Source organism: Stegodyphus dumicola, chromosome 9, assembly GCF_044657685.1.
Source record: "Stegodyphus dumicola isolate Sdum_Otavi_A_Nest chromosome 9, ASM4465768v1".
In the NCBI taxonomy this organism is placed as follows: Eukaryota; Metazoa; Arthropoda; class Arachnida; order Araneae; family Eresidae; genus Stegodyphus; species Stegodyphus dumicola.
In genome coordinates, this window is record NC_140776.1 from 147,681,347 (window position 1) to 147,700,818 (window position 19,472).

The following is a 19,472-nucleotide window of genomic DNA, read 5'->3' on the forward strand; positions in this document are numbered from 1 at the left end:
CAATCATCAACATTAACTGAAATAGACAATTAGATAATTTTAGCTTATACCGTCCGTTATACATTAAACGCGCAGCGAAAACGTATTCTGCGCTTGTGCACACACAAATGCGCAGTCGTAAAGGTCTTATGCACACGCTTAAACGCCTATGCGCATGCGTCAATGCGGCGCATGCGCAGAAAGTTTTTAGCTTTGAGGTCCAGCTTATAGATCATTCCGGATTATGGGTGTCTGAATTAACGACTTTTGACTGTATTTATAAACATTAAGTAGCAGTGCCAAAAATTTTTTAAATTCTTTTAAATTTTCTGAAAACATTTAATTTTTCAAAGCTTTGCAGTAAGAAAAGAGCATGGTAATGTCTTAGTGGTAACAGAAGCAGAAGTAAAGTGGGTAGTATTCAACACGGCCAGCTTATTAAGGAAACAGGTTTCAGTTCTCAAAATTTTGAGTTCAAGTCCCAAATTAGCTTCATCATCAGTACTTTGTAAGTCATATGAAACAAATAAATTATCTAGAAATGCCACGGTCCAGAAATAGTTATTACTATTTTTAGAAATGAGAGGGAAAATACGAAAATTAAAATGAATTATGGGGCTACTGCTAATTTAAGTTATATAATTTTGAATTGCATATTTTTTACACACACACATATATGTAATTACAAAACAATTTTTTAAAGAAACATAATATAATCATGCCTAGTATTTTTGCAAATTAAGTTGCTGAAAAATTATCAGCAAAGACATAAAGTAAGAAATTTAGAACCAATTTTCACAAAGACTATACATAGTATATATGCGCACACAGTTATTTTTATTACTCTGATCTATGAATTTGCATAATGGCAGAAATGCCAGTATACATATTAAATATCTGATATTGCAATTAGTTACACTATTTAATTCCCTCTATTTTTACATTGTTTATAAAAAAAATGTTTATATAAGTACTTTAAAAACAATCAAAGAACTTTTCATTGCTAGAGTTTTGACAATTCATGCCATTATCTTTCCACTGATTTATATTCCAAAGAGCATTCAATTTACAACATTCAATTTCAGTGATTCAGTTAGGAAGTTAATATAAACTCAGGATTTTAATTTAATGTGCAAAATGGAAGAAGGCACTCTATATTATTTTATCAACAGTAATTTAAGAAGGAAAACTATGACTCCTAATTATCAATGGAGGTAAATTATTAAGAACAAGTGAAACTTCAAAATGTTAATTTTTTAAAAATAATTAACATAAGATCAATAAATTCATTGGAATAACCAGGAAATGCAGGAATCAAGAAATTGCACACAGACAGGAAAGCAAAAAAACTGCACCTTACACTCTTCACTATTAGGTAAAGATAAGTTAAGAATTTCTGATAGCTGATCTTTTACCCTAACAAAAGAAAGATAACAGTTACCAAAGTTAATTTTTCTATCGAAAATTCAGACAATAGTTTAACCAGAATTTATAGCAAATATCTTACACAATACAGTAGTCTCAATAGGAAGTTTCATTACATCGAAACTTAAACTGTCTGAAACAAAGATGAGTATTTCAAGTAAAATTATTGCAATAGAAAATGATACTGAGAGATATTTTAAGAAAATGTAATGAATCAAAAACAAAATTTACATTCCCTGAATATGACAAAAGGAGCTGAACTGATTATTTACAAATAACATGAATCTACATTTGAATGATAAAAAATCCAATTACACATTTTCAGCATGTTAAGTCCTTTGTGAAAGTGAAAATTTTAAATTTTATAATAATATTTCAAATTATTCTAGTTGCCCCATAATGAAAATTATAACCCTTCCCCAGGACAGAATCATGATTTTAAAAAATGTAAATTAAAAAGATTTCAATTTTTATACCTTAGTGCTGAGTAATTAAACATTTTTTATTTGAATAAAAAAATAGACACTTTTGATTATCCACAAATCTAAAAAGTCACAACAGTATTCACGAAGCATCACAGTTAGTCAACAAAATACCTGCGTGCAACATTGCCAAAAACAATTTATGTGGAAATCTAAGTATGCATGTTGTAAACATCTATTTCAGTATACATAAAATTGCACTCCTAAAATTGTATTGCCATTTTTCTGATTAGTACATCTTTCTGCATTAAGTACATTTGTTTTTAATATACTGAATCATAATAGAATCATGGAGTTTTCCAGCAGATGAAAAAGAAAGAGCTGCATTTCTTCAAAAATATGGCATTTTAACCAACAACAGAAAATGTAAAAATTTGCAAGCTGAAGTTATACACAAGCAACCAAATTTAATGGGGTTGCAATGTTAAAAATCACAAGCAAAGTGTTGGAACACAGATTGGAAACTGGTTTGAAAATAGCCATACTTTATTTACAACAACTGTTCAGTTTATTTATTGTTGCCCAGTACACAATGCCAAAATTGTACATAAAGTCAAATTACTACAGTTTTCCTAATTAAAACTATTTCTTGAAAAAAGGTAACTAATTCAATTTATTTCCTTGTTTCTTGATTTTAACCCTTTCAGGATGGGCACCCTATATACGCATTCCCTAAGAACATCTCTTACAGCCGGGCGTCCCATTCATGGATTGCTAAAGATTGCATTCAGAAGATGGGTGATGCGTATACGCATTTTAAGGTGGAACGTTTTTCTGAAGGCCACTAGATGGCATCCTATGTCCATTACCTTTGAAATGAACACAGTTTTAGGTTCCTGACCTTGAGTTTGATATACAGTCAAAAGTCGTTAATTCGGACTCGTCGGGACTTCGGCGATTCCGGATTATCGATTTTTCCGGATTATAGATCATCAGTTTAAATCTCGTAAGATGGCATGCAGAAATTCTAAAATTAAAAATGTGAAACCGTAATTTATGAAATAAAGAACAATTATGATCTAAAGGGTATCAAAATTTGCAAAAAGAAAAAGCTTAATATTTATTTGTTTACTTTATTAAACATTTCTTTCAATGTAAGTTGTTTAAGTTTTGCTTCGTTTCATGTGATAATACTTTCTATTTAATTCTATTAAACAGACATAATTTCTTGTTCAGTTACAAAGTTCCGCCGTTCAAGTCCTATAATTGCTGTGTCAAGAACAGCCACTAATTTGTCAATCGAAATTTTTTTGTTTTCAATAACCTCTGTCACTTTTCTTCGCTATCGGAAGCGAATTATAATGACCAGGAACTTGTTTTAAATCATATCAAAGACGGAGCATATCGAGATGAAATACTACATTTGGTAAGGAATTATAAGCCAAATAAAATAAAAACATCTGCGCTGAAGATAAGGATAGTGCTGACAAATCAACTTCCAATTCATTAGGCGCCCGCCACCGAGCAGCGTGAAATTGATAAACAGATTTCGGATTTCAAAACATACTTTCGCTTTAGATCCTTTACATATTAACAAATATATATCGGAAATTCTATTTGATATAATCGAAAGTTTAAGCTTACTTTTACAAAATTGCTCTTAAAGTCTGCAAAAAATAATAAGCCGGATGCAATTCGAAAATTAAGGAACAACGCAATCATCAACATTAACTGAAATAGATAATTAGATAATTTTAGCTTATACGTCCATTATACATAAAATGCGCACGCGAAAACGTATTCTGCACTTGCGCACACTCATATGCGCAGTCGTAAAAGGTCTTACGCGCACGCGTGAACGCCTCTGCGCATGTGTCAACGTGGCGCATGCGCAGAAAGTTTTTAGTTTTGATGTCCGGATTATAGATCATTCCGAATTATGGGTGTCCGAATTAACGACTTTTGACTGTATTCTGTTTGACTTTGGTATTTTATTTATCAGCTGTTGCGAGGGCGGGGGGAGGGCGTGCTAATGAAAACATTCTCATGTCTGATTTATATCCAATTTCTTTTTTTATTATATTTTTTCCCTCTACTATGTATGGTCTTTTAGGGTTACTGCACAGAGTTTTTTTACATTTTTGCATTGCCTTCAGATATACCGTAATTTCCGGAAGAAACGCCGCGGCGCTTACGTGTTTAAAACTTAAATTTTCAGCGGGTGCGGCGTTTCTACCTATGCGGTGTTCAGGTGCACTAAAAATAAAATATTTCCTATGATGGTCAGACTGGTGTTGTCCCCACACAAAAGACCACTCAGTTGCTTTTTGCGAACTTTATTTTGTTTACATTCTTTCCCTTGAACGGACCTACATGCCTTATTCACCCTAAACGAGATCTCAGAACAATAACATTCTTCCCCCTTTCAAATCAACATTCTCATCAGTTTGAATAGTGTCTCTCCTCTGCCATTCGATGAATCTTCCAGGACCCATCCTCTCCCCACCCCTGCCTTTTCTGCAATTTTTTTCAAAGGCGAACACGACTCCACCTGCCTCGCAATAACGAACTCTGACGTATTTCCCCTTCAGCATGAATGGATTTTTCTTGGCATTCTGCCAGATACAGATCCCATCAGTTTGGGTACAAGTACTTGTTGAATAGTTTTTAAGTAAGAAGGGAGCGGAAGATTTTTGAAAATGTCCCTAAACAGCGCAGAAGCTATACTGCTGGTTTTAAGCTTAGTGTAATTTCACGTGCTGAACAAATGGAAATCGAGCAGCAGCTCGAGAGTTTGAGGTGGACGACAGATGTATTCGACGTTGGAGAACTGAAAAAGAACTTCTTAAAAATACACTACAACAGAAACGAGCCAAGGAAGTGGTACTGTAAGGTGGCCAAATCGAGAGGACGACCTTGCAAACTGGATAAAGGAGAAATGAGGAAAGGGAATGGCAATTTCGACTGTAAAAATTCACTTACAAGCAAAATTTATAGCAAAACGAATGACCATAAATGATTTCAAAGGAGGCGTAGCAGATTTATGAAAAGAAAAAATATTTCTGTGCGTACTAGAACAACAGTCGGGCAACAATTACCAATGGACTGGCAGTATAAAAAGTCATCTTTTCTAAAATATGTGACAGCTATTATTGACAAAAAAAACTTCTTCGGTCACAGATAATAAATATGGATGAAACGCCGTTAGCTTTCGACTCTCCTGCAAACAGAACTTTTGATGAAACTGGTGCAAAAACTGTATCTATGTTTATGACGGGGCATGAAAAAACGTCATTTACATGTGTGTTAGTTTATGCCACAAACAGTGACAAGCTAAAGTCCATGATCATTTTTAAACGAAAAACTATTCCGAAGGGAGATGGTATGTCATATATCAGGACTTAGGTTGAGTTTCTGCATCTATACGGCCCACGACGATGTCACGCGCAATTTAATCTATTGCGGCGTTTCTGTGTAATTTTAATTTTTTTCCCGCCATTTTTCTCGAGTGCGGCGTTTACGCTGATGCGGCCTTTCTTCCAGAAATTACGGTATTTCTGTTTCTTCTCTTTTTATTTAGGAAAGCCTCACCTCCAGTCTATTATGGTGGGAAAGCGCTATTTATCAGATGAATAATACCCTCGTATGGTTAGTGAACCATTTACTAATGCAAATGAGAGTAATGATTCCTTTTCTAAAGAGTTAAAAAGTGATACTTTTTTTAAGAGTTAGAAAGTGATACTTCTCTATGCTTCGAGATTTACCACACTCGTCTTCATTTTAAATTTTGTTACTTCTTACAATAAATAGTCTTTATTGTGTTGTTTTATTAATTTTTAACTTTATTGATGGATTTTTATCAATTAAAACTTGGAATAATTTGAATAGCACTTCCGAAAATTATTTTACAAGATAAGCAATTTTTTAAGTACGTTTTTATGTAAAATAAAGAAATAATTGTTATTAAGTGCTAATTTTAACATATATAAGAGCTCAAGTAATAATCTAAAATGATACCAAAAATTATGATGCTAGAAGCGAAACTTTTTTTTTTCTGATTTTTTTTATAAAATTAGGCTTAGCGATGTAAAACCTCCGTCCTGTACGGTGACTGCCTTCGATTGCCTTCCATCTCGCACGAACGTCTTAGACAAAGGTGCGCTGTCACGAAAAGGTTAAAATTTGATTAACTGATAGCTCTTTTACGGAATTCTTAGGCTATTTTGAAAATGGCTCTTGCCTTTGACACATTAGGCTTGGCGAAAAATTACTTGCCAACGAGTTTGCAAATGCTGTCAAAAAATAAGTTTGTGACCTTTCATTGCAAGCGCAGATAATCAGAAAGCACTAAAAAATATTTAATGAAAGTACTGAAAAAGTACATTAAATATTCTAACAGAGTACTGATGATAAAATTTCCCAGTCCCATTTATAATAATTTGTTTTTATTTTCTATGAAATTATGTAACATTACTCACAAATAAAGTTGATTAGCATAACTCTTATATCGGTTAAAGGCCAAAATCTGTTCTCTCAAACATCTGAAATGGCTGTGTATACGAATTTTTGTTGGAATGCATTTCCTTCCCCTATGCCAAGTAGAATGCAACAGAATTCACAATAACTAACTTAAATGAATCAATTACTTCTCTCTAATGGATCTTTGTGTGGTTTCACCCAGTATGTGTACTTCTCCCTAAGATAGGATTGAAAATGGAAGCATCAATAGCTAAACTTTGTTGCTAAACAAAGGAGAAGGAAGGTGTATTCATATAACAGAGATACTTTTAGTCACTTTAAAAGAATGATTGGCATGTCATTTAACAACTCCTGAAACCAATAAGCCATGTACTAACATGACGGAAAAAAGCAACAGGTAGAAAATGGACTTAGGCATTCAAGTAACCTGCCAATGTCAGAATCCTCAGACGTATCGGGCGACTTTGCAGTGAAAGAGGTAAGTTTGATTAAAAATTAAAAACCACAAATAAGAAAGACGATGGTAAGAGATAAGAATTTAAATGAAAAGAATAAAATAATGTTAAATGCCTCCTTTGAATCAAACTAATTACCATATAATATTTACTATTGTTATCCGGCTATTATAGCAAAAGAAATAAGGAAATGTGCAGAACAGAAAATGTGTTTTCCACGATAAAACTCCAACTGTCCAGACTAAATAGAATCGATTATTTAATTCCAGCAAAATACATGATGGCTATATATCTTAGCTTCAACTCAGTTTAAATGAGAAAATATAAAAGGATGGACTGAACTAAACAGAGCCATTAACCCATCCCATTATTTAAAAAGTCTCCGTAATTAAGACTTTTTTTGGGGCAACATGCACTTATAATACAATTGAGAAAATTTTATTTTAATTTCAATTTTTATATAATGCAATTATAAAAAGTAGAATAATATTTACTTCATTAAAATATAATACAGTTTACATATTAAAAAAATAAATGATACACCATCCTGAACCAGACACAAAAAACACACGTGCTACAGCAAAAAGCTAACAGAAAGTACGGCTGATCTTTGGAATATGGTAAAAGGTAGTTTGGCGACATTTTGGAGGCGATAAAGGTTACTACCTAGGACTTTGGTGATAATGTGAGAAGTACTCAGTTCCGATTACGCATTATTTTGTGTGAGGAAAATGAGAGATCATGAGATATGTCATGTGACATTAATGGACGAATTACAGTTCTTTAATCGGAAAAGGGGGTAAATTTGGAAAAATATCTGTAGTCTATATTATTTTGTATTAAGCTTCATTGTGTGTTGTGTGAAATAGTGTTGATTAATTTTCGGATTGCATGGCGCTATGTAAAGTGAATTCTAAATTTTTAATGCGTTTATCTGATAATAATAATAAGTTGAGATTGTGTGAAAGGAAGGATATTACAGATAAGTTTGAATGGCGGTGCAAGAAATCTGGTGAAAATGGACATTTTGTGAAACGAAGTGTAAGGAAGGGTACGTGGTTTGCTGAAAGTAGTTTGAGTATGGGTGAAATTTTATTAATTTCTTATTGCTGGGTGAATAGACTGCCAGTTGACTACTGGATTTCGGATTTAGAGCATTAGCACTGTTTTATAGAGTTTTTGAAATTTACCCTTTTAAATTTTCCTAAGTTACCAAAAGGTACCCTACTAATTGATCATAACACCAGAATACTCTTACCACAGAAAAAAATACTAGTAACAATAAAGTTGAAAATTTTGCGTTGTGTTTATTCCAGATTAACCCTTAAAATCCATTTGAGTAAAGACTGGTAAAAATCATGAACACACAAAATAAATTTAACCATTGACTGATCTAGAAAAACTTATTTATTTAACTATTAAAGCAGACTGATATATCCATTAGTTAAAAAAAAAAATCTAAATATATTCCACAAAAGTTGAACTATTGTTTTCACACATCCAATATTTCTGAGAAATTACTTTTCTTTCTATGTATAACATCCTTGTAGTTATTAAATTTAATATTGCAACAACAGGTAAAACATACCAAAAGAAAAATTATACTATAAATTTAAGAACAATACCCTCCCCGGGGAGCAACATAATAAAATTTAAAAAAAAATTTAACAGTTACACTTTCAAAAAAAAAAAAAAAAAAAAATATGAAGCATTTCACACAGAATAATCAATACAAAAATATATTGCATACTATACTATTGCACTCAATCACAACAGTTATGATACTGCTATTGCACATAATAATTTTCTATTTACTCCTTTTTTTTCCTTAAAGTATAGTTTAACCGGATAAATGTTAAGTATTTACGCTATTACGATCCTACCAACAAAGTTAATCCCTGAGAGTAGCAGAGAGGCTCAAACAAAGATATTACAAATCAATCCTCACCAAGCAGGCACTCCGAAGTTGAATTACATAATTACATGAAGAACTTATTTTTCTTTTACAATTAAGTTAAGTTTCAATAATAAAAAAAATTAAATCCTTAGTCAATTTAATACTTTACTTAATCGACACAAAAAAATGATTTCTATAGAGTTAGGTTAACTTGGTCAACTACAAAAAAAAAAATTTAATGCTCAACACATCAATTAATTCAATCATTTAACTGCAGAATTCTATATCATTTATCTAACCGGGAAAGAAAACATAAAAAAAAAAAGAAAACTTATCTGAGGCAAGCAGTTGCTGAGTAGCAGGCAAAATCAAACCATATGAAAAAAAAAATTGTCCCTTGAAGCTCAGGAGTAAAGCCGGCAGCAAGTTGCAGGTTCGTCGATTATATGGAGGTTATCACGGGAGCCGAGGAGGTTTTCTATTTGATACAGAATGAACAAGGAATATCCCATATTGCAGGATGGTTGAAATACAGTCTAGGACTTGGAGACGACAGCTGTCAGCAAGGAGAAAAATTTCAGCTCAGGAATCTGTCGGTGGAAAAGACGAGTCCGACTTCTAAGTTCATAGAAGCAGCGGGTGTTGACCAACCAAGTAAAACTTACTGTCGGAGGAAGCAAGAAGCTAATGAAGCATTTCTATGGTAGAGAACTAGGTAGAGACATCTTTCTAGACAACAATTTTCAGCATTATATTTCTTGAGAACTTAAATGTAAATAACAATGATGCAACGAAGAATTAGGTGGAGACAAAGATACCGTAAACCAGGGCCCGCGCTCAAGGCGCAGAGGCACGTGGCCCGTAACTCTATCGGTTAAAAAAATCATTTTCTCGGCAGAATCTGCTGCCGTTGCGTACAGCATCAGAAAGGAATTCAAAAAAAGCAGAAGACTTGTCAAAAAGTGTGCTCGTCCCCCAAAACAACCCGTTAAAAGGGAGGACGATGGACTGCCAAGTTGGCACAACCCACTCTTCGCCAAAAGTTAAAATAGTTGCAACAACAGCATTCCCTCATGTTAGCAAACTCGCCAAATCCACTAGTGTGAAACCTCTACGGAAATTCTATGTCGCCAAACCCTCGCCAAAATAACCCAACCTGTGGAAGGGGGAAATTAGGAATTTCAACAACCCTGCAAGCGGTCCCAACGAAAGAACGCTGAAACTCGCAAAAAGTGACTTTTCAACCGGAAAGAGGGCATTTCATCCCCCTTTAACTAAATCACAAGCAAACGAAGAAAAATATACTAATTAAAGCTCATAACTGAAATGCAATTAAAGTTAGAAAAACGAAAGTTATGTCAAATTAAAGAGCTAATTTTTCTGCAACTAATGATATTAAATACTAAGAAATCAAATTAATTTTTGACATGAAAAACTGAGTTTATTATGTGAAAAAAATTCACCTATCCATTGTTTGCATGTACAAAATCGAAGACGCAGTTCGCGTAAACTCGGAAAGCCAAAACATATTACACTAGAATTAATAAGCCAAAAAAGAATATAACCAAACTCGTGTAGCTCAAATTTTGAATAATTACAAATTAAAACTTTGATTTTTATGAATCACTTAATTAAATTAAATTCGCTACACAACAACTGCAGCCGTTTGGAACTCTTTTTGTAGGGAAGCGTGCGTGCCACGTAATGAAGATTCTGAAGAAGATTAGGTAAGTTAGTATTTTTAATCATTTGAGGATATTATTTTTATGCATTGTTTGTGAAGAAATAAATAAGCCTAAATAGATTGTAATATCAATGAACATTTTTAATGACAGAAATTAAACATAGTTGCGTACAGCAGAGCAAAAAAGGCGAAGAAGTAAGAATGGTATACATACATACGTAATAAACAGTTACGTCATCATTCATCACCGCGTGGATAAACGCGAACGGCGCATGCGTCAGGAGAAGCTCTCTTAAGCTAAACGTCGTATTATAATTTATGATACAACAATCCCCCTTTCGACGTTTGGCGGCTGAAAAAAAATAAACATTAATCATTTACAGTTATTCCAATTAATTTACAGCACTTAGAATGTTTCGAAGCAGTCAATGTTTTTGTCAGTACATCTGCAGGCATTTTCTCTGTTGGCACATATTTAACGTCTATTTCATTTCTTTCATAAATTTCACGAATGAAATGATGTCTAATATCTATGTGTTTAGTGCGTGAGTGATAAACAGCATTTTTCATAAGCTTCTGTGCACCTTGATTATCACAATATATAATGGTTGGATAATCAGCAGTAAAATTTAATTCTTTAAGAAAACGACGTAAATAAACTGCTTCTTTGGCACTTTCTGAAAGACTGATGTACTCTGCTTCAGTACTTGATAATGCAACAGTTTGTTGCTTTCGTGATTCCCATATTATCGGATTTCCAGCTAGCTTGAATAGGTAACCTGCATACGATTTTCTAGTATTAACATCAGATGCCCAGTCGGCATCGGTATATCCAATAAGTGCTTTTCCAGTCTTTCGAAATTTTAAACAATAATTTTTAGTTCCTTTTAAGTATCGAAGAACGCGCTTTGCAGCCAACCAGTGTAATTTTCCAGGATTGTTACTAAATTGGCTCAGGTGACTGACGGCATATGCAATATCCGGCCTAGTAAACACAGAAAGATACATAAGCGAACCAATTAGACGGTGATAAGGTGCGTTGTTCATTTCTTCCTTTTCAGTTTCAGAAGGACACATTTCTTTACTTAATTTTACACTAGGATCTAAAGGAGTTGCTACTGGTTTTGCATCTTGCATATTAAACCTTCGTAGAATATTATCAACATATTTCTGCTGAGATAAACTAATAGAATTATTATTTACATCTTGATTAAATTCTATTCCAAGACAATAATGAAGTTTGCCTAAATCTTTAACATGAAATTCTTTAGAAAGATAACCTTTAAGTTCAGCATATAAATCACAGCTATTTGTTGCTATTATTAAGTCATCAACATATAAAATTAGAATTAACTCAACTTGAGATGTTTTCATCCTGTATACACACTTATCTGATTGTAATGGTTGTAATCCAAAGTTTTTGAGTTTTTTTTGTCTAATTTTTCATACCACTGTCGTCCACTTTGTTTCAAACCATAAAGAGACTTTTGCAAAGCATAAACATAATCAGGATTATTTTGGTCTTCAAAACCTTTAGCTTGTTCCATGAAAATTTCTTCTTTTAAATCTCCGTTAACATAAGCCATAACAAAATCTAGTTGGTATAACATAAGGTGTTGGTGGTGTTGGTGGTGTATTTAATTATGGCAAAGCACACTAGGGCTATCTGCCTAAGGGGAGGGATGCCTTTCGTGGAGGACTTTCTAAGGGAAACTGGCTCGTATACACGTTACACATGGGGAAAACCACGAAAACGCCCATGCAGCCAGCCCGTTCGCGGGATTCGAACCTCGGACCGAACTACCAGTGTTCAGCGACTTTACCGCTCGGCCGCTGGTGGGCCCATAAGGTGTTGTTCAGCACTGTATGCAATCACAGTTCTTATAGAACTTGCTCTGGCTACTGGAGCAAAGGTTTCATTAAAATCAATTCCAGGTTCCTGTGCAAATCCTCTAGCAACCAATCGAGCTTTTCTCTTTTGAACTGTTCCATCTGCATTATATTTCGTTCTAAGAACCCAGCGACATCCTATTACCTTTTTGTTGTCTGGTCGCTTTACTAATTTCCATGCACCATTTTTAACAAGTGCTTCATACTCACTTTGCATAGCCTTATGCCATTCTTCAGCATAACTTCCATTTAATGCTTCTTCTAATGTCGGATTTGTATCTTCTTCAGCAATTTGTGCTTCTTCCTTTTCTATGTTTATATTGTGGTACTCCTTTTTTGGTCTTCCTGGCTTCCCAGTCTTGACTTTCTTTGGACGACCTGGCCCCCTTTTAATCTGCATTTCAGGTAGTGCTTCAGAATCAGAATCTTCATTATCAGATGATTCTGCCATATTTGAGGGGTCTTCAGTTATTTCATCAGCCGATATTTGCTTTACATTCAGAGGTTCTTCCTTCTTTTTATCAGGAATATTTTTGAGAAATAAAACTTCTAAATCTTTATCATAATTAGTAGAGTTTTCAAATTCATCAATGAATCTAACATCTCGGCTTATAACGATTTTTCTGGAATTTTTATTCCACAGCCTGTATGCTTTCGATTCATTTGAGTATCCTACAAATATATGTTCTTCTGATCGAGGATCGAATTTCCCTTTAGACCTTTTATTAAGTACAAAACATTTCTGTCCGAATACAGTTGGCTTGATGCCAAAAAATAATTCATAAGGTGTTTTGTTTACTCCCAGGCTTCGATTCGGGCAACGATTACGAATATAAACAGCACAGTTCAAGGCTTCAGCCCAAAAGGATTGGGGAAGATTACTTTGTAGTAACAAACATCTGGCCATTTCAGTTAAAGTGCGGTTCATGCGTTCAGCTCTCGAATTCTGTTGAGGAGTCATTGGTGCAGAGAATTCTCGTTTAATCCCGCATTCTTGAATATATTTATTAAATTCTTCTCCGCGATATTCGAGACCGTTATCAGTCCGAAGGATTTTTATTTTCTTTCCTAGACGATTTTCGACCGCAGCTTTGTATTTAATGAATGCATTTTCCACTTCATCTTTAGTTTTAAGAAAACTGACTTCCACATAACGCGATTTGTCATCTATGAAAGTAACAAAATAACGCGAACCCACATGGGATGGGACTCTCATAGGTCCACACAAATCTGAGTGAATCAAGTTCAGTAATTCATTACTTTGAAATTTTGATTCTTTTTGAAAAGGTTGCACAGTTTGTTTACCTCGGATACAGACTTTGCAGTCTTTTAGAGATTCAGTGTTATTAAAATTTAAATTTCTAACCATGTTATCAGACTTAAGTCTTTTCAAATCAGACTCATTTAAATGACCTAATTTAAGATGCCACTTTACAAAATTACTTACCTGTGCTATTGCAGTTATTTCAGCGCTTGGATGTATATAATAAAGATCACCATGACGAATAGCCTGCACTAGTATAGATCCATTTGGTTCTATTATTCTAGCATGCCGTTCTGTAAAAATCACTGAACGATTATTTGCAGTAGCTTTAGATGTTGACAGCAAATTACATTTTAATTCCGGAACACATAACACATTTTTGAGCGTAAGTTTAATTGTCTTATTTCCGTTAGGTACTGTGATGAGGACAGTTCCAATTCCTGTAATTTTTTATGTTTTGTCAACTGCTAACTTTATGGTTGAATTCGTTCGAGGGTGAAATTCTGAAAATAACCTTCTGTCATTGCACATGTGAGATGTACAGCCACTATCTAAGCACCATGAGGAGGTCTTCTGATAAGCATTGTTTACTGCTAAACTAATCTGCTCTTCATAATTAGAAGCCATCATAGAACCTTGATTTCCCCTATTTGATTGTGCATATTTTCTATCAGCTATTTTCTTTCTGCATTCAGATGCCTTGTGCCCAATTTTCGAGCAGTAATTACACTTCAAGTTTCGAAAATTTCTTTCAGCTGGAAAATTTTTGTTTGAATTTACCTTCCATTTTTCATTTTTCTTCTGTTCTTGATTTCTTCTTTTATAATCAGTATAGTATGCATTCTGTGAATCTTGAGACATTTTCCCTTTTCTTGCTTCCCATTCTTCTAACATTTTGATTTTCAAAGATTCGGGACTAGGTAACTGATCTCTTGATTCGATGGCGCATCTAAAATTTTCAAAATTTTCTGGAATACTGTAGAGCAGAAGAATCGATAATAAATCATCAGCTATGTCAATTTCCATTTGTTTAAGCTTATCAACTATTTCGAAGAAATTATTCAAATGTTCAGACATCGTTTCGCTTTCCGCCATTTTTCTAAATAAAAGCTGTTTTAATAATGTAGCCTTCTTCGCAGGTCCTTTTGATTCATATACGGCTTTGAGTTTATTCCACACAGCATTTGATGTCACACAATGCTTTATATGACACAGTTCACTAGGATTAATAGCAAGAATTATATCTGCGCGAGCTTTTTGATCAGCTTGGAGCCATTTCTTTTCGTCCTCGGTTCCTTCAGCAGGTTTTAGCGCTTTACCGGTCACATAATCCCAATGGTCGTTTTTAATCAATACTGCTTCTATTTGTAATTTCCAACTGTCAAAATTATCTTTTCCGAGCTTATCTATAGTAGTCAAATGCGACATAATGTAATACAGTCTCTCACAGCCAAAAAAACAAGATTGAGCGCTATAAAAATAGGCTTAACTGAACGCTGATCAGTTCTTACCGTTGATTAGACGTAACAGTTCTTGCACTGAATTAGGCTTAAGAGTTCAATGCTCGAAAACTTCAAAATGTTCATTTTAAAATAAGTATTTTGCTAATTAGGCACAGTTGAAACGTTCCTGGGCCCATAACCATTGAAGAAATAAATAAGCCTAAATAGATTGTAATATCAATGAACATTTTTAATGACAGAAATTAAACATAGTTGCGTACAGCAGAGCAAAAAAGGCGAAGAAGTAAGAATGGTATACATATACATACATACGTAATAAACAGTTACGTCATCATTCATCACCGCGCGGATAAACGCGAACGGCGCATGCGTCAGGAGAAGCTCTCTTAAGCTAAACGTCGTATTATAATTTATGATACAACAGTTTGTGACGAACCTGCATTTATCCATGGCGGCCCGTAGAGCAATCACAAAACATCCGATGGTTCAGTTTTCTAATGCTATTTATTATTCGTTATATTTACATATTTACAACTGTCCTATTGTTAGGTGGACTACCTTCACAGAAATCATGTTGCCTAATCAAACGACATTTCGTTTCTACTTACATGCGTTGCGCTACTGCCAAGCAGCGCCCTCTACTTCTTTCTTTACAACATTGTTCTAAATGTAAGGAGTAAATAAATTAATATGGTATTATTGGAAAATTGTTATTAGCAATGATTTAGTTTAAAGTAATTAGGATTGTAATCTAATTCTTATTAATTTAATGTATGTGCACTTATTTATATTTTAAGTAGTGTTTTTTAATTTAATTATCTTTTAATTTAATGATCGTGATTTTGTGAGTTATATGTTTGTAGTATTTTGGAATATGTTTGAGTAGTATACGTTGAGTACTTTCATGCATTTTCGTGAATTTTTTCTAATTTATGAGAAAAAAGCAGTGTACCTGGATATAGTGAAGAGTGTGCGCAATGCTATTTTTGTACAATTCTGGGATGTTTTTTTAAGTAAAAATAAGTCGACGTGTACATGGTTTAGTTATATTTTAATTAAATGATAGTTATTTTGTGAATTTTATGTTTGTAACAATTTGGTATATGTTTCAGTTGAAGTAAACGTGCATGGAAATAATTTAAATATTTGACACTAAGTATTTAACCATTTTTAATGTTTGCGGTAGAAATTCGTTGATGACGTTTATAATATAACAGATAATTTAGAGGTAAAAGTTTTTGGATATTTTATTTATTTTATACATGGAAATGTTCATACTTGGAAAGGGTATATACTTTTTCGCGATCAGGTAATTTCATATATGTGCTTTTTACTGAGTTTAAAGATTCAGAAAATTTTCCTGCATTTTCATGCAAATTTTTGTAATTTATGAGAAAATAGCAGTGTAGATAGATAAAGTTAAGAGTGTGTGCAATGCCATTTTTGTGCAATTCTGGGATGTTTTTTGAAGTAAAAATAAGTCGACTTGTAAATGGTTTATGTGTATATGCTATTCTGAAAAACGCGCAAGGAGTTTGGGATTGCGCACTTTTTCCCAAATTTGCAGTTAATATTTGTCATGATTAAGCAGTTTTGTTACATAAAATTTCTAGCGTAAGTGTAATTTGGCTAGTAGATTGTTGGCAAAAGTGTTGAGTAAATAAAAAGAAAAAAAACATGTCTTTACTTAGCGGCGAAAAAAAATAGAGGGTTGCTGTAGCAGAGTTGGTCGCCATACCATAATCCAAAGATCAACCGAAAGTACATAAATAACTGCATATTGCATGATAAAAGGTTCTTTGGAGAGAGAGAACTGACAATATCATCATAATGTACTGAAAAGGAATTAAAAAGGGAATACTCATGGTAAGCAATGAAATCAGGATATTTTTTACAACATGAAATTACTTTTTCATTAGTCCTACACATATTGCCTTGTTTGTTACGGAAAGTTAATGGTGTTCAGTACAGTGGCTACCATACTGCTGGTTTAGAGTTTGAAGCCTCAATAAAGCTTGGATGTCAGTAGTTATAATATTAATTGGGCCTGTGCCTCTCTAGGAAACATTCTTTGCAATAAGATAAATAAATGACTGACAAGCAAGTGTCCAGACATTGGAAATAGAAAGGGGAATTATTAACCCTAAACCCTATAATATTTTGAAGACTGTAAACTAATCTACATGTCACGAATTTTCACTAAAATTACTTTAACAACTTCTTTAAAAAGTAAGTGTTGTATTACATTTTAATATTATTTAAATAAATAAGATATCAAAAACATAAATTAACAACAAATAGTAAGTTTAATTTTATCTAGAATCAAAAGCAAGATGATACGATATGGAATTCCAGATAACTTAGACACAATTAATTACAGAAAATCAGAACAAAGATATTTAACAAAAATTTTTTAAGAGAGATTTATTATCCACATTCTTACCCCACAGTAATCATCATTATTGAAAATCTGAGGTGGCAGAGGATTCTCCTTTTCATGCAATTTACATTGGTTACGCATATACTCTCGCTCTTCTTCTTTTCCAATCTCTGTTATGTCTATGATTTCAAAATCGATTTTCAGAGATGAAAGAATAAACAGCACCCTTTGCTGATGCTTTCGTATCTGAAAATTTTTCAAGTAGTAAATTTTCAAAACCATAATTTTTAACAATTTTCATTAATAACCATTAATGAATTTTTAAACTACATTTACTTTATAAAAGCAATAACAGAATTTTTTTTAATTAATGCTAATTCCAGTTATGGCAGTTTCTGAACAAGTTCTAAAAATATTCTACGGTATAAAATATTTCATTAAGCAAATAATATAATAAATACAATATATACAATAAGTACACTTAGTATAGGGAAAACATACCAGTTTGTAATACATAACGGATTCTTGACCACAAAAAATTTCAAAATTAAAAATTCATGAATGGGTATCATTAAAAAGACAAATCGTTTGGGATATTTGTCTATATTTTGAGATATTTGGGATTGCAGTTTGCAAAAATGTACAACTCATGAAATGGAGTTTTGTACAGTCACGAGTTGAATATTTATACTCTTATTAAGATACTCTTCATAGCCAGGGCAGTAATAGACAATATATGTCTTTAATTAATTCCTTAGAAACAAATACAAAACATATATGTCTTATTTTAATTGTTATGACACTGCTAATTTAAGATTATTCAAAATACTAAACTTCATAACTTTTCATACACGCCAACTGCTTGTGATATGATAAATGTGTTTTTCAACATATTATGAAATTCAGGTTTTAAATTTTACTGTTAATTTATCTCTAATTTCCTTTACACTTTTCAATTTTTTTTTTTTTTATTTCGAAATCTTAATCATGTAACTTTTTACTACTTATACATAAATTCTATATCTTTGATTTCTAGTATCAGTCCAGAATCTCAAAAATTGGAACATATGCAGAACCAAATAAAACTTAGAAACTAAACCTTGTATCTATTTCATTATAAATTTTTTACATATATCGTTATACACTGAAATAGAAATAACTTTCAAAGTTTTCAGAATTTATGATTTAAGAAAATTCTAATGATATATGTTACAAGATTTTCCTGCAAGATTACACTGCATAAGAAAATTTGTGGAAAGTGCAGAATAGCCCACTGCTTGGCGCGTTTTTAAGAATTGCACATAACTCGGTATCTACGTACACGTCGACCTATTTTCACTTAAAAAGTCAAAGAAAATTTACAAAAATCCAATTCTTCTTAGTCTTGTAAAAAGCGCTAACAAATAAATGGGCAATTCTGCACTTCACTCGAAAATTCGTTTTCTGACAGTACATCAATAAATATGTATTTGAATAATCAAAGGATACCAGATAAATAAAAACTGAAACATAATTATAGAAAAGCATTTAAGGGTTATCTAAGGAAGGAATGCCATCATGTTCATGGAGGACTTTCTAAGGATAACTTGCTATCATGTTACACATGGGAATAACCATGAAAACCTCCATGTAGCCATTCTGTTCACCAGCATTTGAATCCCATATTGAACTACTAGTGTTCAATAACTTTGCCGCTCAGCTGCTGGTAGGCTTTAACTACTTTTAAGATCTTGCAGAAAAATGTGAAGTCCATTCTAAAGTATTTCCTAGAAATTTCTAACAGGCAGTGAAAATTAATTTTAAAAAAAATGATTTCATTCTAAGTACAATTCATGACAATCGGTTTAAAAAAAAAATGATTTCATTCTAAGTACAATTCATGGATTGCATTGCCTTTTAAACAATCAAATCCAAGCCCAAAACCAATAAAGGCTTTTTCTATTACTTTCTAGAAGACCTATTTAACTTCCATGTCAGTTACCATCAAAATACTACTTGATGATTTAAGCTGATGATGTTATTTGCCAACAATCTTTAACAACTGTATAAAGATTCTGAATACATAGTCTGTCTAATACTTGACTTGGCTAAACTGAAGAAACAGTTTGGATTTATCACTCAATATGTCACATAA

At 32.9% G+C, this 19,472-nt stretch overlaps 1 protein-coding gene across 1 annotated transcript in view; it reads right to left on the reverse strand.

The window, feature by feature from the left end:
• LOC118181028 (SH3 domain-binding glutamic acid-rich protein homolog) overlaps positions 1–19,472 on the reverse strand; it is a 30,036-nt gene that overhangs the window by 9,961 nt on the left and 603 nt on the right. The window contains exon 2 of the mRNA XM_035350103.2: positions 17,402–17,584. Coding sequence (XP_035205994.1) covers positions 17,402–17,584 — 183 coding nt within the window. The remainder of the gene's footprint in view (positions 1–17,401; positions 17,585–19,472) is intronic.